The sequence below is a fragment of the Ranitomeya imitator genome, chromosome 2 (assembly GCF_032444005.1).
Source record: "Ranitomeya imitator isolate aRanImi1 chromosome 2, aRanImi1.pri, whole genome shotgun sequence".
Classification (NCBI taxonomy): Eukaryota; Metazoa; Chordata; class Amphibia; order Anura; family Dendrobatidae; genus Ranitomeya; species Ranitomeya imitator.
This window is the reverse complement of record NC_091283.1, coordinates 498,796,465-498,819,803: the sequence shown is the minus strand read 5'-3', so window position 1 is coordinate 498,819,803 and position 23,339 is coordinate 498,796,465. Positions and strand designations below refer to the sequence as shown.

Below are 23,339 nucleotides of genomic sequence, written 5' to 3'. Positions count from 1 at the left end.
TGCGGGCAACTTTGCAGGATGCGTTTTTTCTCCAAAACGACGCATAGCGATGTCCGTCACACAACGCTAGTGTGAAAGTAGCCTAATTCCAATGATGAGTGCACACTTGCTTATCTTCTCTGCTCCATGATATTCAGCAGAGCAGGAGCAACACCTGGGGCAAAACTGTGGCCGGCAGATGTCCGGCCCTATGACACAGTGACATGTCATGGACCCCGACTGCCAAACAAAATTAAGCACACAGAGGCACACAAAATAAATATACGAAGCATTGTAATTAGGTGTCAAACGTTCTCAATTTTATTTACATTCACATGACACCAAAAATGGCACAACCCCAACTCACGAAGAGTCAACCTCCAGCACTCAGGAGAGGAAAAACCCCGTGGTGGAAACCTCTAGGAAACCATGGCTGGAGGATTGCCCTTCCCTTGGGCTTAGAGAGTTAGTGCCGATATACAACAGATGTAACAAGATTTAACATTTGTACATTTTACCAGATTTACAGAGAACATCATAAGAAATATAGACTATAAATGTGATAAACCCAATGTGGGATAGATCTGGCTGCGATATCGGTCACCACATTGGTTGTTAGAGCCAATTTAGTTGATCTGATTGCCCAGATGGAGGACCCATTTCTTCCTTACAGATCCCGGTCCACCTCTCATAAATTTAGACTTTCGGTAACAGGGATTGTTCATACTGGATAACCCCTAATAGGAGAAATACCCCCTCCCTCCTTCTCCCATCCCAATTTATCACCCATTAAAGTCATAGGTGCTTCCATGAACTCCCAAAGGAGAGCAGCTCTTTGTAGAAGGTAACAGAAGGGGATCCTGTGCTAGGGGCCCCTATCGGTTACCTTCCCATGCCCTGGTGGTGTCTAAAGCAGACAAACCCTTTTACTGCTAGAACCTCCAAATTTCATCAAGGTCAGCACATTACATGGGGTGGTCAAGCTCAACGTCCTCAGGCGCATCAGTAATGGCGCTGATCGTGGCAGTGCGGCCTTCTATTATGGAATCTTCTTTATCACACTTGTTTATGACCTCATAACAGTTGTCATGGTTACTGCAGGGGCTATTACTGATGCAGGACCCATGTATTAACCCTTTCATCATTGGTAATTCACTTAATTATAGAGGCAAATAACTGCACTTGTTACCAAGCAGGCGCCTATCATTATGGCTTCCCTTAGGCACCATAAGAAATACAGATTAAACGTGCAAATGTTTCAGGGGTATTTTGCACTTTTTAAATCCAGAGATTAGATTTATAACTAGCACTTTACACAGAAAAAATAAGGGGAAATTACTTGTAGAAAAATGTTATAGGCAATTACATTTAAAGAATTTTCCTATAATGTACAGTTCACATAATTACATAGGTTGAAAAAAAGACCTAGAACCATCACGTTCAATCTATCTTCAAAGTTATATATTTTATATTGCTAGATTATTTATAACTCACAATGTCAGGTTTTGTTGAAAAAAAGCATCCAGACCTTTTAAATGTTGTTATAGTAAGTGCCATTACTAGCTATTGTGGTCGGCGTTCCAGTCTGATTGCTCATACTGTAAAGAACCCTTTCCTATTTAGCTGCTATAATTGTCTTTCCTCCACGTGTAACCCCTTTGAAATCAAGTAGCTGAATAAAGCCAATCCCTTCAAAGTTGTCAGGTTCGGATTACTTTAGTGTAATGTATATGGCGCCTTTACATACAGCTGGCACCTTAAGGCCGGCGTCACACTGGCGTTTTAAACGGCCGAGTGCAATGCGATAAAAAAAAAAAAAAAAATCGCATTGCACTCGGACCAATGTTAAAGGGACTCTGTCACCTGAATTTGGCGGGACTGGTTTTGGGTCATATGGGCGGAGGTTTTGGGTGTTTGATTCACCCTTTCCTTACCCGCTGACTGCATGCTGGCTGCAATATTGGATTGAAGTTCATTCTCTGTCCTCCATAGTACACGCCTGCGCAAAGCAATCTTGCCTTGTGCAGGTGTGTACTATGGAGGACAGAGAATGACCTTCAATCCAATATTGCAGCCAGCATGCAGCCAGCAGGTAAGGAAAGGGTGAATCAAACACCCGAAAACTCCGCCCATATGACCCAAAACCAGTCCCGCCAAATTCAGATGACAGGTTCCCTTTAAACTAGGGGGCAGCTCCCAGCAGCCGACTTTTTGTCGGCCGTTTTCCTCGGTCCAAGACAATCGCAGCATGCTGCGATTGTCTCGGACCGAGGAAAACTCTCAGCTCACTCGCACCCATATAAGCCTATGGGTGCGAGTGAGACTGCGCACACCACTCGGATATCATCCGAGTGATGTGCATTATAAGCAGACCCCAGCAATGGAGGAGATGGAGAAATTCATTTATCCGCCTCCTCCGCAGCTGTGCTCCGATCCTCCCTGTGCGAGAGAATCGGAGCACAGACGCCTGACACTCGGCTCCTGTTCTGCTGCGAGCAGGAGCCGAGTGTCATTAGCATATTGCATCCGATGATCTCGCATCCGATACAATACGCCAGTGTGACGCCGGCTTAACACTCCTATTGGGCCATGGGCAATGCCACTGATAAGGACTTGACCTTGGGTTACCACTGATTTCTGGAATGAAAGGGCTCTATGGAGTCTTTATAGTATTAATGAGAGTTATATTCGTTAATTCCAGATTAATGACAGTAAGATAAAATGGAGAATGGGAGTGATCTATCGGCGCCGACTGCCCGGTACGCCTGCTTTCTATATTATGCTGAAGTAGTTCACGGAAGTGTATTTCCTTCTGTAGGACAGTCTTGGTGTACTCAGCATCTCCTCTGTTACATACATGCAGCACAATGGAGATTTTGGGATTAATTTATAACTTAATCTAACCCCATTATCTCCGATATTATCAGTTTTACAATCTAGTACAAAATTCAACGGAAAGAGTTATCTAGCTAAAAAATACTCTGGTGTACCAACCCCAGAGGCAGGCATGTCCATTCTGTGTAGCTATGGTGAAAGGTGGACCTGCCCCACTGAATGACTTCTCCCGCTTCCTAGCTTTTCCTGTAGTTGCCACTAGGGTGAGAGCACAGCTTAGATGTCAGATGACTGCTCTGAGTCTGAGCCAACTGAGTTCTCCATCCACACTGGTTGCTGGGCTTGTGCTCCTATTAAGCCCTTGTTACAGTCAGGATTTAGCAGAGTTTGTACACGGCAAAATCGGTTAGAAAAAGTAACAAAAGACTGAATATATGCAAAGTAATGTCATCATTTTCCAGCGCTTTTTCAGGCAAAATTTGCCTGAAACAGACGCTGTGTGCACATACTCAGTGCACATAAAGGAAAGTGTTCACACTGAGTTTTTATCAGGAGTTTTTGGAGAGGAAATTCTACAAATACCAAGAGCTTTGAAAGAAGATGGGGCTACATGCACACGGAGTCTTTTGCTGAGTTTTTGAAGCCTGAAGCAGTTCAAAGACGTGACATAGCAAGGCTGTTTTGACATTGCTTTGCATATGTTGATTTTAAGGGGCGATTTTTCAGGTGGATTCCAAGCAAAATCTGCCTGAAAAAGATGTCATGTGTACAAAGCCTTAGGTCGGCGTCACACTAGCAAGTTTTACGGACGTATGAGAGGTGCAGAAAATACGGATTGCACACGGTACAATGATTCTCTACGGCCCAGCTCCTATCTGCCGTATTTTACGGTCTTCTATGGCCGTAGAAAATCGCAGCATGCTGCGTTTGTCAGCGTACTGCGCAAAAAAAAAAAAATCGCCAATGAAAGTCTATGGGGGTGAGAAAAATACGAATTACACATGGACCAACAGTGTGACTTGCGAGAAATACGCAGCGGTGTTCTACAGAAAAGCCAGCAATTCAGTGTGGCGTACAGTAAAATCACACTGACAGGTTAGAATAGCTAAAATAAATGTCTACACATAATATAGGTGTATATACAGTACAGAGCAAAAGTTTGGACACACCTCATTTAAAGATTTTTCTGCATTTTCATGACTATGAAAATTGTACATTCACACTGAAGGCATCAAAACTATGAATTAACATATGTGGAATTATATACTTAAAAGTGTGAAACAACTGAAATTATATCTTATATTCTAGGTTCTTCAAAGTAGCCACCTTTTGCTTTGATGACTGCTTTACACACTCTTGGCATTCTCTTGATGAGCTTCAAGAGGTAGTCACCAGGAATGGTCTTCCAACAATCTTGAAGGAGTTCCCAGAGATGCTTAGCAATTGTTGGCCCTTTTGCCTTCACTCTGCGGTCCAACTCACCCCAAATCATCTCGATTGGGTTCAGGTCTGGCGTAGCACCCCATCACTCTCCTTCTTGGTCAAATAGCCCATACACAGCCTGGAGGTGTTTGGGGTCATTGTCCTGTTGAAAAATAAATGATGGTCCAACTAAACGCAAACCGGATGGAATAGCATGCCGCTGCAAGATGCTGTGGTAGCCATGCTGGTTCAGTATGCCTTCAATTTTGAATAAATCCCCAACAGTGTCACCAGCAAAGCACCCCCACACCATCACGCCTCCTCCTCCATGCTTCACGGTGGGAACCAGGCATGTAGAGTCCATCCGTTCACCTTTTCTGCATCGCACAAAGACACGGTGGTTGGAACCAAAGATCTCAAATTTGGACTCATCAGACCAAATCACAGATTTCCACTGGTCTAATGTCCATTCCTTGTGTTCTTTAGCCCAAACAAGTCTCTTCTGCTTGTTTCCTGTCCTTAGCAGTGAACCTAGCAGCTATTTTACCATGAAGGCCTGCTGCACAAAGTCTCCTCTTAACAGTTGTTGTAGAAATGTGTCTACTGCTAGATCTCTGTGTGGCATTGACCTGGTCTCTAATCTGAGCTGCTGTTAACCTGCGATTTCTGCGGCTGGTGACTCGGATAAACTTATCCTCAGAAGCAGAGGTGACTCTTGGTCTTCCTTTCCTGGGGCGGTCCTCATGTGAGCCAGTTTCTTTGTAGCGCTTGATGGTTTTTGCAACTGCACTTGGAGACACTTTCAAAGTGTTCCCAATTTTTCAGACTGACTGACCTTCATTTATTAAATTTATGATAGCCACTCGTTTTTCTTTACTTAGCTACTTTTTTCTTGCCATAATACAAATTCTAACAGTCTATTCAGTAAAACTATCAGCTGTGAATCCACCAGACTTCTGCACAACACAACTGATGGTCCCAACCCTATTTATAAAGCAAGAAATCCCACTTATTAGACCTGACAGGGCACACCTGTGAATTGAAAACCATTCCCAATGACTACCTCTTGAAGCTCATCACTAGAATGCCAACAGTGTGCAAAGCAGTCATCAAAGCAAAAGGTGGCTACTTTGTAGAACCTAGAATATAAGACATATTTTCAGCTGTTTCACACTTTTTTGTTAAGTATATAATTCCACATGTGTTAATTCATAGTTTTGATGCCTTCAGTGTGAATGTACAATTTTCATAGTCATGAAAATACAGAAAAATCTTTAAATGAGATGGTGTGTCCAAACTTTTGGTCTGTACTGATATATATATATGTTTTAACGAATATTTGAGCCCATGGATCCATTGTATGTCCGTTTTGCAAGCCTGCGAGAAAATCTCGCAGTACGGATGCCATACGGATTACATACGGAGGATGACATGCGCAAAATACGCTGACACACCCTGCCTATGGATGACATACGGATCACTATTTTGGGAACATTTCTGTGCATTACGGCCGTAAAAAACGGACCGTATTTTCATACGCTGAGTGTGATGCCGGCCTTAGGCCAAGTGCATACTTTCAGTATTTGGTCAGCATTTTACCTTAGTATTTGTAAGCCAAAACCAGGAGTGGGTGATAAATACAGAAGTGGTGCATATGTTTCTATTATACTTTTCCTCTGACTGTTCCTCTCCTGGTTTTGGGGTTTTGGCTTACATATAATGAGGTAAAAAAAACTCACCAAACCCTCAACGTGTGAACGTGACCTAAGGGTGTCTTTCTACAGTTAAAGATGCCAACAGAACCCCTGAGTTTTGGAAAAAACACTTCAGGAAACTGCAGATCATTCTCCTGAAGCATCTTCACAGGCAGCTTTTAAAGGAAACCTGTCACCCCCAAAATCTAAGGTGAGCTAAGCCCACCAGCATCAGGGGCTTATCTACAGTATTCTGTAGTGCTGTAGATAAACCCCTGATGTATCCTGAAAGAGGAGAAAAAGAGGTTAGATTATACTCACCCAGGGGCGGTCCCGGTCCGGTTCTGGTCCGATGGGCGCTGCGGTCCGGGGCCCTCCCATCTTCTTACAATGACGTCCTTTTCTTGTATTCACGCTGCGGCTCCAGCGCAGGCATACTTTGTCTGCCCTGTTGAGGGCAAAGTACTGCAGTGCGCAGGCGCTGGGCCTCCCTGACCTTTCCCGGCGCCTGCACACTGCAGTACTTTGCTCTGCCCTCAACAGGGCAGACAAAGTACGCCTGCGCCAAAACCAGTAGTGGGTGATAAATACAAAAGTGATACACATGTTTCTATTATACTTTTCCTCCGATTGTTCCTCTCCTGGTTTTGGCTTACAAATACTGAGGTAAAATACTGACCAAATACTGATAGTTTGATCGTGGCCTTAGTGGTCAAGTTCAGCTCAATTGAACTGTTAGGCTGGTTTCACACTTGCGTTTCAAAACGCATGTGTTTTAAAAAAAAAAACGCATGGTGAAAAAACGCATGTAAACGCGTGCAAACGCTGCGTTTTTTGACGCATGCGTTTTTGCATGTGGTGAAAAAACGCGGTGTTTTGACGCGTTTACATGCGTTTTTTCATGTGTTTGTATTTTTTAAACGCATGCAGATAAATGTGTGACAGCTGCCAATCATCAAAATAAAGTAAAAAACCCATTATAAACAGAAAGAGCTAGGGTTAGGGGTAGGGTTAGGGATCCTAACCCTAAAGGGATCCTAACCCTAACCCTACCCCTAAAGGGATCCTAACCCTACCCCTACCCTTAAAGAAATTAGGGGTAGGGTTAGGTTTAGGGATCCTAACCCTAAAGGGATCCTAACCCTAACCCTACCCCTAAAGGGATCCTAACCCTACCCCTACCCTTAAAGAAATTAGGGGTAGGGTTAGGTTTAGGGATCCTAACCCTAAAGGGATCCTAACCCTACCCCTAACCTTAAAAGGATTAGGGTTAGGGGTAGTGTTAGGGGTAGGGTTAGGTTTAGGGGTAGGGTTAGGGGTAGGATCCCTCTATCAATTTTATGGTGTGGGGGTGGTTTATCAGTTTTTTTTTTTTTTTTTTTAACGCATGCGTTTTTAACGCGTGCAAATGCATGTGGTTAAAAACGCATGCGTTTACATAGACAGCAATGCATTTTTTTGCCGCAAAAAAAGCATGCGGTTTTTTTTGCGGCAAAAAAAAAGCCGCTAAAAATACTACATGTTGCATTTCTGCAACACAACGCATGCAGAAAAAAACGCATGCGTTGCAAAAAGCGTCAAAACGCATACAAAAAACGCATGCGTTTTTAATGTTAAATATAGGGGGGAAAACACATGCGTTTTTTTGCGTTGTTTACCGTAAAAACGCAAAAAAAAACGCAAATGTGAAACCACCCTTAGGGTATGTGCACACGTCTGGAAAGTATGCAGAAATTTCCTGAGAAAATCCTGAGGTTTTCCGCAGGAGTTCTGCACGCGTTTTTCTCGTGTTTTTTGTGCGGATTTTTCACGTTTTTTCCGGAGGTTCCCAATGCAATAATATAGTGGGAAATCTGCATAAAATCCACAAAATTAATGAACATGCTGCTTATTTTTCCGCATGCTTTGTTTTTGCGTAAAAATACGCAACATGTGCACAAAAATTGCAGAAACCATTAAAAATGATGGGATGCTTAATGTTTGCGTTTTTTAAGCGTTTTTGCCTTTGAAAGCCGCAGAAAAAAACGCGCAAAAAGGTGAAAAATCCGCGAATAATCCGGAATGTGTGCACATACCCTTAGAGGGGGGCCAGGTCTTGCAACCATGACACAGACCCGGAACACCATCCGAATGTCTGGATAGACACCTGAGTTTAGGGTCCTGTCACCCCAGCCACCATTCAAGTTTACTGGGTCGGTGCTTGGGGTAGGGTGCTTTCACATTACGTCAGGCACCAGTTCAATGGCCCTGTCGGGGCTTAGGTACACACTAGATGGAGGCCCGATGCCATCGCATCAGGAGAGTGGTGACGTCCCGATGGGGGCAGGCTTTGCAGCACTGAGAATGTCTCGTCCCCAAGAGCTACGGCTGCCCGACGGGGATGGTACCCCGTGGTCTGGATCCGAGTGATGGGGAGGGGTCCTTGCGGCATGGGGTCCTTGCAGATTATATTCTGTATTATCGTCCCCCTCCTGTGCAGTGTGAGTCTCACTGTGTATTATGAGACACCCCCACCACCATGCAGTGACACCCCTGTGCAGTGAGACCTCCCATGCAGTGTGAGAACTCTTTTGAATTGTGACACCCCTTGTGCAGTATGAGACTCGTGTATTGTGAGCACCCCTCCCCTTGCAGTGAGCCTCCCTGTGTATTGAGTACCCCTTCCCTTGCAGTGTGAGACCCCCCTGTGTATTGTGAGACCCCCCCTGCCCTTGCAGTGTGAGCACCCCTCCCCTTGCAGAGTGAAACCCCGTGTATTGTGAGCACCCCTTTCCTTGCGTGAGACCCCCGTGTATTGTTAGACCTCCCCCTGTGCAGTGTGAGCTCCCTTGGGTACTGTGAGCACCCTTCCCTTGCAGTGTGAGACCCCTTCTGTATTGTCAGACCCACCATGTATTGTGAGCCCCCCCTTCCCTCGTGCAGTGTGAGCCCAGCTTGCGTGCGTGTCGCCAATGACAGGGCTGTGACAGGCTGAGGGCAGCGAGTCATGTGGGGACACGGGGGAATGTGCTTGGTGAGAGGGGAGGATGCGCAGAAGTGGTCTGTGCTCTCTTCAGCTCCTAACTACGGCTGCTGCCTCCTCCCTCGGAGCTCCCGCCGCCCCCTTCACAGCCCCCGTACAGTGATTACCTGCACATGGCTCCCACACGGTCCTCCTCCGCTGCCGGCCATGACAGGGATGTGACAGGCTGACGGCAGCGAGTCATGTGGAGACACGGGGGAGTGTGCTCAGTGAGAGGGGGAGGGTGCCGAGAAGTGGTAGCGGCAGCCGGGATCCCACAGGCGGCCTGGATCCCAGCGGCGGTTCCAATATGGCGGTCAGCGCACTTCCGATGCGGCGCGGTGGATTGTGGGATTCGAGGACGTCCAGACGGAAGCGGATGACAGACAATTTAAAGGGAACCTGTCACCCCGAAAATCGCGGGTGAGGTAAGCCCACCGGCATCAGGGGCTTATCTGCAGCATTCTGTAATGCTGTAGATAAGCCCCCGATGTTACCTGAAAGAGGAGAAAAAGACGTTATATTATAGTCACCCAGGGGCGGTCCCGCTGCTGGTCAGGTCGGATGGGTGTCTGGTCCGCTGCGGCGCCTCCTATCTTCATTACAAGACGTCCTCTTCTGATCTTCAGCCACGGGCCTCTGACCTTTCCGGCGCCTGCACACTGCAGTACTATCCTCTGCCCTCAAGAGGCAAATGTATAAATAGATTGCCCACAAAACAGAATCTGGACAGGACCATAGATTATAGCGCCGACAGGACCATAGATTATAAGGCTATATGCAAATGTTGCAGATTTGTCTGTGGAATTTTCTGTGCAGATTCTGCATTTCTTGGCAGAAAACTCAGGTCAGAATCTGTGCCTTTTTTTTGGTCTGTGAGTTGCAGGATACTCCGGTCACATGGGAGCGCACAGGACACAGATGAAAGGATTAAAAGTTTCTTTGTTTATTGAAATCCACAACGCGTTTTGACGGAACAGCTCCGTCTTCATCAGGTGGCGTCTGTGTCCTGTGCGCTCCCATGTGACCGGAGTATCCTGCAACTCACTGTTTATTCCTCTCCTGAAGCACCCGACAGGAGCTGCATCGGACTGTTGAGTCCTCTTCCGTCCCTGGCTTCCTGGATTGAGGAATCCAAGTAAATGACACGCAGCACAAAGGTTGTGTGTTCATAAACAGGGGTAGCCCCGGAGCACGCCTGCCTCACTGGGCGCTGCCCCTTCTTTATATAGTAAGAAGTTAGGCATTTACAGACATGCGCACAAGCGCTCATATTTCATAATCACTTACAAAGCAAATCTATACTAGTGAAAAGTTACAATATCTGGTATGTGGGTGAAAGGCTACAATATCAAGGAGAAATGCGCGCGTGATTACTTCTATAAAAGGAAATGTCAAGTTTGCTGTGCAGAAGCAGATTTCATCTGGGAGACAAAATGGATCCTTTGGTTCAGTCTGGTCTCCACAATTCCCCCCTTTGACATATTCTTTTATTATTTGTCATAAATTTTTGCATGAAGCTTGTGCATTTTCTTCTTTATGCGGCAGTATACTAAAATATAAAAGAAAATTAGTACGGCAATAATAAACTTTATACTCTTGCATCTATTACACAAAATTTATTTGTGCATACTGAGATACCCTTGAGTACAATCTTGAATAACACATATATGATTACAATAATCATAACTATATGTATTATGCTCTGCATAATCCCGGCAACCCACCCACCGATCCCTCTGAACCAGTTGGCTGGGTTAAGAAAAGAAAAGGTATCTGACCACCAGCTATCCTTATTCTGGTCATTGTCTTTGTCATACTGATCTCTGAGTCGTTGTACGTCCTTTAATTTAAATGTACTCATAGTACTATTCGGGTCTATATAATGACAGCAGGTGGGTCCAATGATTTGACACATACCCCCTTGTGAGGCAGTTAGGTAATCCAATACCAGGGTATGTTGGTTGACGACTATTTTAAGCTGATTCTGTACAGCTACACTAGTGTTTAGTATATCCAATATATCCCAGATCTGATCATCTAGATAATCCGTGGCTCTAACTAATTTATCCCACATTTGTGTTAACATAGGATAAATAAAAATGGTACTAGCAATTTTGTTGGGAATTCCCATGCCTCCGTTGAGGTTAACATTATTAACATCAATATCATGAGTTTTATACTGCTTTTTTGCAATGGCTTGCATGTATCCATGATGCCTTTCCTTCAAGCTTGACTGATGTAGGTGTTGTCAACAGGACTTGGAAGGGTCCGTCAAATCTTGGTTCAAGAGCCTTTCTGGTGTGTCTTTTTATATAGACTTGATCACCTGGTTCCAACTTGTGACTTCCTTCAGTGTTATCAGGATCTGGAAGGGAAGCAAAAACTTGTGCATGCACCTTAGTTAATTGTTTCTGAAGATTTTGCACATAGGAAGTCAGTGATTCAATATTTAACACAAGTTGCTGTGGAAAGTAACATCCTAAATTGGCAGTCCTGCCAAACAAAATTTCATATGGAGACAGTTTAGTCTTACCCCTTGGGGTATTGCGTATTGAGTAAAGGGCCAGTGAAAGGCATTCTGTCCAAGGCTTTCCTGTTTCAGCCATGGCTTTCTGTATTTTTAATTTTAAAGTTCCATTCATGCGTTCTACCTTACCAGAACTTTGAGGATGATACGGAGTGTGTAACTGACTTTCAACACCCAACATTTTTAGTACATTTTGAAATATTTCTCCAGTGAAATGAGTACCCCTATCTGACTCGATCACTTCAGGGAGACCATAACGGGGCACCAGTTCGGTAACTAGCTTTACAGCAGTGTTTTTAGCTGAAGCCTTCCGAACTGGATAGGCCTCTGGCCACCCCGAGAACATGTCCACACACACCAACACATACTCATACCCATTACTCTTTGGCAGCTGGATAAAGTCTATCTGTAACCGTTGAAACGGGTAGAGAGGTCGGACATGGTGCTTCATAGGGGTCTTTGCTGTCTGTCCGGGATTATGTGTCAGGCATATAGCGCATGCAGCACAATAGTCTCTTGCGTAGTTGCCAAAACCTGGAGCCAACCAGACTTGCTTTGCCAGTAGTGTCATTGCATTTACAGACACATGCGTAGGGTGATGTAATCCACCAACTACTATCGGGTACCAGGCTCTAGGTAGACATATTAGTCCATTTTTCTTCCAAATTCCCTCTTGTTCTTCTGCCCCTTCCTTTTTCCACCTGTCCCTCTCCTCTTCTCCTGCATCTTCCTGTGCTTGTCTCAGTCTATCTTCAGTATTTTCTGTGAGGTTTACAGTATGGACCTGTTGTAAGGGTTTGACTGCTGCTGCTTTGGCTGCTTTATCAGCCCTATCATTTCCCCTAGATTCCCTAGTGTCGAGTCTCACATGTGCAGCTACCTTGATTACTGCTACTTCTTTTGTTTCTTGTGCAGCCTCTAAGATCTGTTTGATCAGAGAAGCATGTTTTACAGGTTGTCCTGACGCTGTCATGTAACCTCTAGCTCTCCAGATTACTCCAAAATCAAACACAATACCATGTGCATACCTAGAATCAGTGTATATATTAGCTGTCTGATTCTCAGCTATTTTAGAGCTTCAATCAATGCTGTTAGTTCTGCTTCTTGTGCAGATTGTTTCGGTGGAAGCGGTTCTGCTTTGAGAGTTTCAGATCCTGACACAACTGCATACCCTGTATGGAAGTTACCTGTGTCATCTGCAAACCTACTACCATCTATAAACAGCTCTAAATCTGGATTTTGAAGTGGTGTTTCGGATACATTGGGTAAGCCTACCGTTTCTTGTAAAATGAGCTCTGTACAATCATGTGTGTCTGTAGGGAAAAAATTTGTGTATCAGTGTCCTTATTCCCCCCTTCAGACTCGAGAGGTAGCAGTGTAGCTAAATTGAGAGTCTGAAGCCTTGCAAATGTGATAGTGGAGGGTAGCAGCAAAGAACACTGAAGCCGCAAATGTCTGGCCATGGAGATGTGTTTTGGTTGGACCTGGTTTAATATCCCATAAACATCATGTGTAGTTTGAACTGTGAGTGGATGCTCTAGGACAATTTCTGATGCTTTGTCCAACAATAGTGAGACAGCAACAACTACACGTACACAGGTTGGCGCTGCTCTAGCTACGGGATCTAACCTTGCTGAAAGATATGCAATTGGTCTTTGTTTCCCTGCATGCTTCTGGGTAAGAACTCCTGTAGCATGGGAATCAACTTCTGCAGCCATAAGCTGAAATGGTTTGGTGTAGTCTGGTAGCCCTAACGCTGGAGCTGAAACAAGGGCATCTTTTAATTGTTGGAACGAAATCTGACCTTCTTTTGTCAACAAATAAGGTTCACTTTTTACACAGTCATACAGTGGTTGCATTAGTTGACTGGCATGTATAATCCATTGTCTACAATGAGACACTATTCCTAAAAATGCTCGTAGCTGTTTATGATTTCTAGGCTCATTCATCTGTCTTATTGCTTCAGTTCTTTGAGGTGTAAGATGCTTTTTACCTTGAGAAATGCAATGACCTAGAAAGACCACTTTGGTCTGACAAACTTGTAGCTTTTGTCTATTCACTTTACACCCTTCTTTTTCTAGGAAACATAGTAAACTCACAGTGGACCTTTCTGCAGTTTCTAGATCTGGGCAGCAAAGTAGTAGGTCATCCACATACTGCAAAATTACTACCTGTGGTTCGGGTTCAAACCTCTGAAGGACTGTTTGTAGGGCATTTGAATAAAGAGTAGGGGAGTGTATCATTCCCTGTGGAAGGCGTGTCCACGCCAACTGTTTGCCCTTAAATGTAAATGCAAACAAATGCCAACTGTCTTGGTGTAAAGGAACCGAGAAAAATGCATTTGAAAGATCTATTACAGTAAACACTTGAGAACTGGCTGGTATCTGTGATAGTAACGTATGAGGATTGGGTACAACTGGGGTGATTGGATCTAGAACTTTGTTTATTTCTCTTAGATCATGTACCATACGATATTTGGGCATAGAACCCTTATCAAGAGTTCTCTTCTTGACTGGATACAGAGGAGTGTTAGCAGGTGATTGTATCTCTACCAAAACCCCTTTCTCTCTATATCCCTCTATCTGTTTTGTAATCGCTAGTTCCTGCTGGGCACTCACAGGGTATTGTCTGAGCTGTGGGAGAACAGTTCCTGGTTGCACAGATAGTTTTACAGGAGAGATATGCAATAATCCCACATCAGTGTCACCCTGTGCCCACAGTGTTTCTGGGACTGTTGAGAGGTCTAGATCTGTGGTGTACTCTTTTTCTTCAGTATAATCCTCAAAAGCCTGAATTCTGACATATTGTTCTAATGTTTCTGCATCATCAGGGATAGTCAGCATGACTGTGCCATCTTCCCTAAAATTGATGTTAGCTTCTAATTTCTTCAAGACATCAGTTCCCAACAAACATGTTGGGGCACCTCTGGCATAAAAAAATCTGGATGCAAAACATTTAGGTCCTAAGGAGACCTCTAGGGGCACAGTGTATGGTAGTGTTTGAATTACCCCATCATAACCCTCAGCAAAAGTTGTTTGTTGTGAAATATCTTCCGGGTTTGGAAGAAAATCTTGATTCAAAATTGAGGAAGTTGCACCTGTATCTATTAAAAATGGAATCTCTCTTCCCCCCACATTCACCTGTATTATAGGTCTTCTAGCTGGTAGGGAAGTTTGTAACACATTGAGTCAATCTGAGTCTGGTATGGGACCATCCACTATGGATGTCTGTTGGATGTCTGAGGGCTTATTCTTTGGTACAAATTTTCCTGATTTTATGTCTGCCTGCTTCTTTCTACATTCTTTCTGGAAATGTCCTGGTTTCTTGCAGTAATGACAGGGAAAATTATGTCTTGCCCTTCCACCTGTTGTGTTTGCTTGCGCTATTCTGACAGGCTTATGATTTTCTCTTAAATCCAACTCTATCCCTACGGCTTTTTGCCTGGCCAAGTGTGGGTCTTCCAAGGTTCTCCAATCAGGAGTTGCAGCCTTAAGTTTTTCCTTTACTTTTGGAGACAATCCATCTATAAAGGTTTTTGTAATTAACCTCATCATTCCTGGAGCGGTTAGATCTATTCCTTCATCTCTAAAATTATTCTCTACCCCTAGATAATATTCATCTACCGATTGTCCAGGTCTCTGAGCCACCACTCCCGTTGTTCCTCTCTGCCTCTGTTTCTGCCTCATGAAAACTATTAAATGGTCTACAAATTGTGTTCCTGATTCTATCGTTTGTAAGGCACCTTGTCCCGCTTGTCCCTCTTGTAGCTCCTGTCCCACCTGTGGCCTGTGTCCCTGTAGATGTGTTAGCAGTTCCTGGAAGAGACCAGGAGTCATTTTCATTCTACATAATTCCTCTCCATCTGCCCAGACTCCTGCATGAGTCTGCATAATTTGCTGTATATACTGTGCGAATCTAACTGGGTACTGGGTAGGATCTGGTGCATTATGTAGAAGAGACATTCCTTCAGCGGGGGACCAAGGGAAGTATTGTCGGGTTTGGTGATATCTAGTTGCCATTGCTCCATCTACACCAGTTTCTCTGAAGGGTTTCGGTACTATCCTAACAGGAGCTAACAATTGATGACCTCTGGGGGCCCCACAGGCAGAACATTCAGTTCTCCAGTCTGGATTCTGCTGGCCACAATTTTTGCACACCCATCCTTCCACCCCATTTAACCCAGGATATAAATTTGGTATGGGTTTCCCTTCCTCTGTACCTCCTGAAGGTACAAATGGTTGAACATTCGGATCTAGATAAGGAGGAGGAACTGAATGAGTCGTAGCACAACATTTTCTCGTACCCATACTCCATTTGGAAGTGTCTGGATCATACTTCCAATTCTCCTCTTTAGCTGTTTTTGAGACCTTTATCATACAGTGTATGATTTCTTCCCACCCATTATCCCTGATAATTCCACCTCGTTCTTTACTCAATCTTTCCCATTCAGTGCTAAACATAAGTGCTTCTGAAATTCCCAATTTTTTTCTTACCCTTCTGATCTGCCTTCTGACTGTCTTTCCACATCTTTCCTGTATGATATCTTTTGCTTCTACTTGTCCTAAGACGGATTTTGTCTGTTTATTTCCCATTTTTCTTTTCAATAATAGCTACACTTATCCTAGGTGACGTTTGGACAATCACCTCACTAGAGTGATGTCTCGTTGTCTTCTTTCCTAGGGAGCTAAGATATTGAAGGGCTGATCTGCTCCGTTCTTTCTAATGTGCAGAATAAACTTGATTCCTACAATGCACGCAAACAGGATCAGCAACACCAAACAGATCACCAAACTCTCCGTCTCTGTTATCATACTTGTCCCAGGCTCATGGACTCGTGTCCTGGGCTCATTCTATCAAACTCTTATCCAAAAATCAGAAACAAAATCTCGGAAACAGATACCATTGCCAAATAAACAGTCCCGTCTGGATTACACGGGACCAATGGGGTAAATACCCTGAGATACTTCCACAAAGATCAAAAACCAGAAACATGAAGTATATCGACTCGAGAAGTACAGATAAAATTTAATATTTATTAATGCACATCTAGCAATATAAAATTGATTAGAAACAACAAATCCAGCTATATAATCACAATATATGGTACAGAAATACTTGAATATTGAAAATGGGTGCAGTAAAGACCATGTTGTATCATGGAAGTAGCAAAAAGAGGGAGGTATATGGAGGCTCAGTAGCACAAAATCAATAACTACCAATAGGGAAAAATAAAGTGCTCAGTGCTGAATAAATTCCCTAGCAGCTAAATGGGGTGCGAACATGCTATCAAGTAAAGGGTAAGTACCCTATAGTTCAGCCACCCCACATTAGTCCATATATAGGAGGATTAGTCCCTTATCCATATCTTACCCTTTTGCTTCTCCATGGTCCACAACACGCGCGTGTTGTGGACCATGGAGAAGCAAAAGGGTAAGATATGGATAAGGGACTAATCCTCCTATATATGGACTAATGTGGGGTGGCTGAACTATAGGGTACTTACCCTTTACTTGATAGCATGTTCGCACCCCATTTAGCTGCTAGGGAATTTATTCAGCACTGAGCACTTTATTTTTCCCTATTGGTAGTTATTGATTTTGTGCTACTGAGCCTCCATATACCTCCCCCTTTTTGCTACTTCCATGATACAACATGGTCTTTACTGCACCCATTTTCAATATTCAAGTATTTCTGTACCATATATTGTGATTATATAGCTGGATTTGTTGTTTCTAATCAATTTTATATTGCTAGATGTGCATTAATAAATATTAAATTTTATCTATACTTCTCAAGTCGATATACTTCATGTTTCTGGTTTTTGATCTTATCCAAAAATGAAGGAACAAGTTTCTCAAAGAGAGTCAAGCATGGGCGGAGGTCTCCCCGAAAGGACGCAACCACATGACCCAGTTAGGCTGACTTCACTAATAAGACTTGTCCTAACAATTTCGGCTTATTGTTCTACGTACTTTTATCCTTCTTTCATAACATGCCACAACCTTCACACTTGTTCACACACTGCCAGGGACAGGACTCATAAATCTATACAATATGGTAACCCGAGTTTTATAGGTATCTACTCACTACTAGACTAACCCATCGTGACACGGCTCGTAGAGATCTTTCGGATAATACAGGGCAGATAAAAGAGAACTAATAATGTCTCTTACCTGGCCAGGTTTTTCAATTAATTTGCCGTCCATTATCCCAGATCTCCGTTGTCCGTATCCGTAGGTGAATCTCGAGTAGACACTCTCGCCTCGGGTCCCTGTTTCGGGCGCCAAGAAATGTTGAGTCCTCTTCCGTCCCTGGCTTCCTGGATTGAGGAATCCAAGTAAATGACACACAGCACAAAGGTTGTGTGTTCATAAACAGGGGTAGCCCCGGAGCACGCCTGCCTCACTGGGCGCTGCCCCTTCTTTATATAGTAAGAAGTTAGGCATTTACAGACATGCGCACAAGCGCTCATATTTCATAATCACTTACAAAGCAAATCTATACTAGTGAAAAGTTACAATATCTGGTATGTGGGTGAAAGGCTACAATATCAAGGAGAAATGCGCGCGTGATTACTTCTATAAAAGGAAATGTCAAGTTTGCTGTGCAGAAGCAGATTTCATCTGGGAGACAAAATGGATCCTTTGGTTCAGTCTGGTCTCCACAGGACCTTTCTCAATCAACATCTCCCCTGACCGCCAACCTGGCGCTCCGTTAGCCTGTCTTCTCTGTATCTATTTTTTTGGTATGTGCACACGCTGCAGATTTTTGTTCGGATTTCTTCCTTTTTTAACCTCTGCAGATTTCGATTATGGAATGGGTGCAGAAACGCAGCAGATCTGCATAAAGAATTGACATGGTTCTATTTTGAGTCTGCTGCGTTTTCCGTGCAGATTTTTCTACACCATTAGCACAGCATTTTTTTGCAGACTAAGTCTACTACGTTTGGGTATCTGCCTCTTGAAAATGATGCACAGCAGATGGCACGTTGCCTCTGTCAGCACCAGTATAGTCTATGACACCATTGGCGCATTTGACCGACGTGGGGGTCCAAACGCATGCCCGATGGGGCCACCGAGCATGTCTCCAAGCACAATGTGAAAGCACCTGAGTGACAATTTCCCTGAGCCAGCGCTGTTGTGATCACATGACAATTAGGCTAGGTTCACATTGCGTTAAACCCGTCCGTTAGACGGACTACGTTACACCGCGGCATAACGCGGTGTAACGTAGTCCGTTAACGCCGCCATTGAATCCAATGTCGGGCACATCGCTAGTGCACGTCCACAATGGGCTTGCGCTAGTGATGTGCCGTCATTGAGTGACGGGCCCCGAGACACGGGCTGCAGCGTTTCCGGGTCTGGCACCGCTAGCGCAGATAGAGCTAGCAGAAGCTCCATCTGCGATAGCGCTGTGCCAAAGTCGGCACTTGCGTTAACAGCAGCCCGTTAGCGTATGTGCTGAACAGGCTGCTGTTAACGCAATGTGAACCCGGCCTTATAGTCACTGATCGCAGGTTCAAGTCCCCTAAAAACAGGAAAAAATAAAAGTTGAAATATATACAAATATATATATATATATATATATATATATATATATCTTATGAAGACGGATTCGAAAAAAAATGTAAAAGAAACCTAAACATTTAGTATTCACACCCCTATGAAAATATAAGAATTTAATCTGCAAATTAACCTCTTTCTGACCTCAGACGGGATAGTACGTCCGAGGTCAGAAGCCCCGCTTTGATGCGGGCTCCGGCGGTGTGCCCACATCAAAGCCGCGACATGTCAGCTGTTTTGAACAGCTGACATGTGCCCGCAATAGCTGCAATTGGATTCGCGATCCACCCACCGCTATTAACTAGTTAAATGCCACTGTCAAACACTGGCAGCGGCATTTAACTACCGCTTCAGGCCGTGCGGCCGGAAATGCGCGCATCGCCGATCCTGTCACATGATCGGGGGTCAGCGATGCGTCACCATAACCAGAGGTCTCCTTGAGACCTCTATGGTTGTTGATGCCGGCTTGCTGTGAGCGCCACCCTGTGGTCGGCGCTCATAGCAAGCCTGTAATTCAGCTACATAGGAGCGATCTGATGATCGCTCCTATGCAGCTGAGCCGATCCAATTGCACCAGATTCTAGTCTCCCATAGAGGCTATTGAAGCATGGCAAAAGTTAAAAAAAAAAAAAAGTTTAAAAAAATATGAAATAAAAAAAGTTTAATTCACCCCCCTTTCGCCCCGTTCAAAATAAAACAATAAAAATAAAATCAAATATACACATATTTGGTATCACCGCATTCAGAATCGCCCGATCTATCAATAAAAAAAAGGAATAACCTGATCACTAAACGGCGTAACGAGAAAAAAAATTAGAAGCGCCCGAATTACATTTTTTGGTCAATAAATGCAATAACGGCGATCAGAAGAACGTATCTGAACCAAAATGATATCATTAACCCCTTCCCGACCCATGACGCCACGTAGGCGTCATGAAAGTCGGTGCCAATCCGACCCATGACGCCTATGTGGCGTCATGGAAAGATCGCGTCCCTGCAGATCGGGTGAAAGGGTTAACTCCCATTTCACCCGATCTGCAGGGACAGGGGGAGTGGTAGTTTAGCCCAGGGGGGGTGGCTTCACCCCCCCCGTGGCTACGATCGCTCTGATTGGCTGTTGAAAGTGAAACTGCCAATCAGTGATGTGTAATATTTCACCTATTATAACTGGTGAAATATTACAATCCAGCCATGGCCGATGCTGCAATATCATCGGCCATGGCTGGAAACACTAATGTGCCCCCACCGATCGCCCCCCCCCCCCCAGCCCTCCGATCTGTCCGGTACACTGCTCCGGCTCCCCTCCGTCATGTGCTCCGCTCCCCCCGTGCTCTTGTCTGCTCCCCCCGTGCTCCAATCACCCCCCCATGCTCCAACCACCCCCCCCCTGCACTCCGATCCACCCCCCCTGCAGTCCGATCCACCCCCCCTGCAGTCCGATCCACCCCCCGATGCTCCAATGCATCCCCCCCCATGCTCCGTTCCACCCCTCCCGCGCTCCGATCCACCACCCCATGCTCCGATCCCCCCCGGGGTCCGTCCGTCTTCTCCCTGGGCGCCGCCATCTTCCAAAATGGCGGGCGCATGCGCAGTGCGCCCGCCGAATCTGCCGGCAGGCAGATTCGTTCCAAAGTGCATTTTGATCACTGAGATAGATTATATCTCAGTGATCAAAATAAAAAAAATAATAAATGACCCCCCCCCCCCCCTTTGTCACCCCCATAGGTAGGGACAATAAAAAAATAAAGAATTTTTTTTTCCACTGTTAGAATAGGGTTAGGGGTAGGGTTAGGGGTAGGGTTAGGGCTAGAGTTAGGGTTAGGGTTTTGGTATGTGCACACGTATTCTGGTCCTCTGCGGATTTGATAAATCCGCAGTGCTAAACCGCTGCGGATTTATGGCAGATTTACCGCGTTTTTTCTGCGCATTTCACTGCAGTTTTACAACTGCGATTTTCTATTTGAGCAGTTGTAAAACCGCTGCGGAATCCGCAGAAAGAAGTGACATGCTGCGGAATGTAAACCGCTGCGTTTCCGTGCAGTTTTTCCGCAGCATGTGTACAGCGATTTTTGTTTCCCATAGGTTTACATTGAACTGTAAACTCATGGGAAACTGCTGCGAATCCGCCCCGTTTTCTGCAGCGTGTGCACATACCTTTAGAATTAGGCTATGTGCACACGGTGCGGATTGGCCACTGCGGATTCGCAGCAGTGTTCCATCAGGTTTACAGTACCATGTAAACCTATGGAAAACCAAATCCGCTGTGCCCATGGTGCGGAAAATACCGCGTGGAAACGCTGCGTTGTATTTTCCGCAGCATGTCATTTCTTTGTGCGGATTCCGCAGCGTTTTACACCTGTTCCTCAATAGGAATCCGCAGGTGAAATCCGGACAAAAAACACTGGAAATCCGCGGAAAATCCGCAGGTAAAACGCAGTGCCTTTTACCCGTGGATTTTTCAAAAATGATGCTGAAAAATCTCACACGAATCCGCAACGTGGGCACATAGCCTTAGGGTTAGGGTTGGAATTAGGGTTGTGGTTAGGGTTAGGGTTAGGGGTGTGTTGGGGTTAGGGTTGTGGTTAGGGGTGTGTTGCGGTTAGGGTTGTGATTAGGGTTATGGCTACAGTTGGGATTAGGGTTAGGGGTGTGTTGGGGTTAGTGTTGGAGGTAGAATTGAGGGGTTTCCACTGTTTAGGCACATCAGGGGTCTCCAAACGCAACATGGCGCCACCATTGATTCCAGCCAATCTCGTATTCAAAAAGTCAAATGGTGCTCCCTCAATTCCGAGCCCCGACGTGTGCCCAAACAGTGGTTTACCCCCACATATGGGGTACCAGCATACTCAGGATAAACTGCGCAACAATTACTGGGGTCCAATTTCTCCTGTTACCCTTGTGAAAATAAAAAAATGCTTGCTAAAACATCATTTTTGAGGAAAGAAAAATGATTTTTTATTTTCATGGCTCTGCGTTGTAAACGTCTGTGAAGCACTTGGGGGTTCAAAGTGCTCACCACATATCTAGATAAGTTCCTTGGGGGGTCTAGTTTGTAAAATGGGGTCACTTGTGGGGGGTTTCTACTGTTTAGGCACACCAGGGGCTCTGCAAACGCAACGTGACGCCCGCAGACCATTTCATCAAAGTCTGCATTTCAAAAGTCACTACTTCCCTTCTGAGCCCCGACGTGTGCCCAAACAGTGGTTTACCTCCACATATGGGGTATCAGCGTACTCAAGAGAAACTGGACAACAACTTTTGGGGTCCAATTTCTCCTGTAACCCTTGGGAAAATAAAAAATTCTTGGCTAAATAATTATTTTTGAGGAAAGAAAACGTATTTATTATTTTCACGGTTCTGCATTATAAACTTCTATGAAGCACTTGGGGGTTCAAAGTGATCACCACACATCTAGATAAGTTCCTTTCGGGGTCTAGTTTCCAAAATGGGGTCACGTGAGGGGGGTTTCTACTGTTTAGGCACATCAGGGGCTCTGCAAACGCAACGTGACGCCCGCAGACCATTTCATCAAAGTCTGCATTTCAAAAGTCACTACTTCCCTTCTGAGCCCCGACGTGTGCCCAAACAGTGGTTTACCTCCACACATGGGGTATCAGCGCACTCAGGAGAAACTGGACAACAACTTTTGGGGTCAAATTTCTCCGGGTACCCTTGGGAAAATAAAAAATTGCAGGCTAAAAATCATTTTTGAGAAAATATTTTTTTATTTTTATTTTCATGGCTCTGCGTTATAAACTTCTGTGAAGCACTTGGGGTTCAAAGTCCTCACCACACATCTAGATTAGTTCCTTTGGGGGTCTAGTTTCCAAAATGGGGTCATTTCTGGGGGATCTCCAATGTTTAGGCACACAGGGGCTCTCCAAACGTGACATGGTGTCCGCTAATGATTGGAGCTAATTTTCCATTTAAAAAGCCAAATGGCGTGCCTTCCCTTCCGAGCCCTGCCGTGTGCCCAAACAGTGGTTTACCCCCACATATGAGGTATCGGCGTACTCGGGAGAAATTGCCCAACAAATTTTATGATCCATTTTATCCTATTTGCCCATGTGAAAATGAAAAAATTGAGGCGAAAAGAATTTTTTTGTGAAAAAAAGTACTTTTTCATTTTTACAGATAAATTTGTGAAGCACCTGGGGGTTCAAAGTGCTCACTATGCATCTAGATAAGTTCCTTGGGGCGTCTAGTTTCCAAAATGGGGTCACTTATGGGGGAGCTCCAATTTTTAGGCACATGGGGGCTCTCCAAACGTGACATGGTGTCCGCTAAAGAGTGGAGCCAATTTTTGATTCAAAAAG

The 23,339-nt window shown here is 44.7% G+C and overlaps 1 protein-coding gene across 2 annotated transcripts in view; it reads right to left on the bottom strand.

The window, feature by feature from the left end:
* The window catches only part of LOC138664657 (keratin, type I cytoskeletal 47 kDa-like), a 64,225-nt gene extending 54,907 nt beyond the window's left edge, over positions 1–9,318 (bottom strand). The window contains exon 1 of one of the 2 annotated variants that reach the window (XM_069751551.1): positions 9,060–9,318. In XM_069751551.1, coding sequence (XP_069607652.1) covers positions 9,060–9,136 — 77 coding nt within the window. In that variant the 5' untranslated portion in view covers positions 9,137–9,318. The remainder of the gene's footprint in view (positions 1–9,059) is intronic. The other variant, XM_069751553.1, reaches the window with a different exon arrangement.
* Between the last annotated feature and the right edge of the window lie 14,021 nt (positions 9,319–23,339).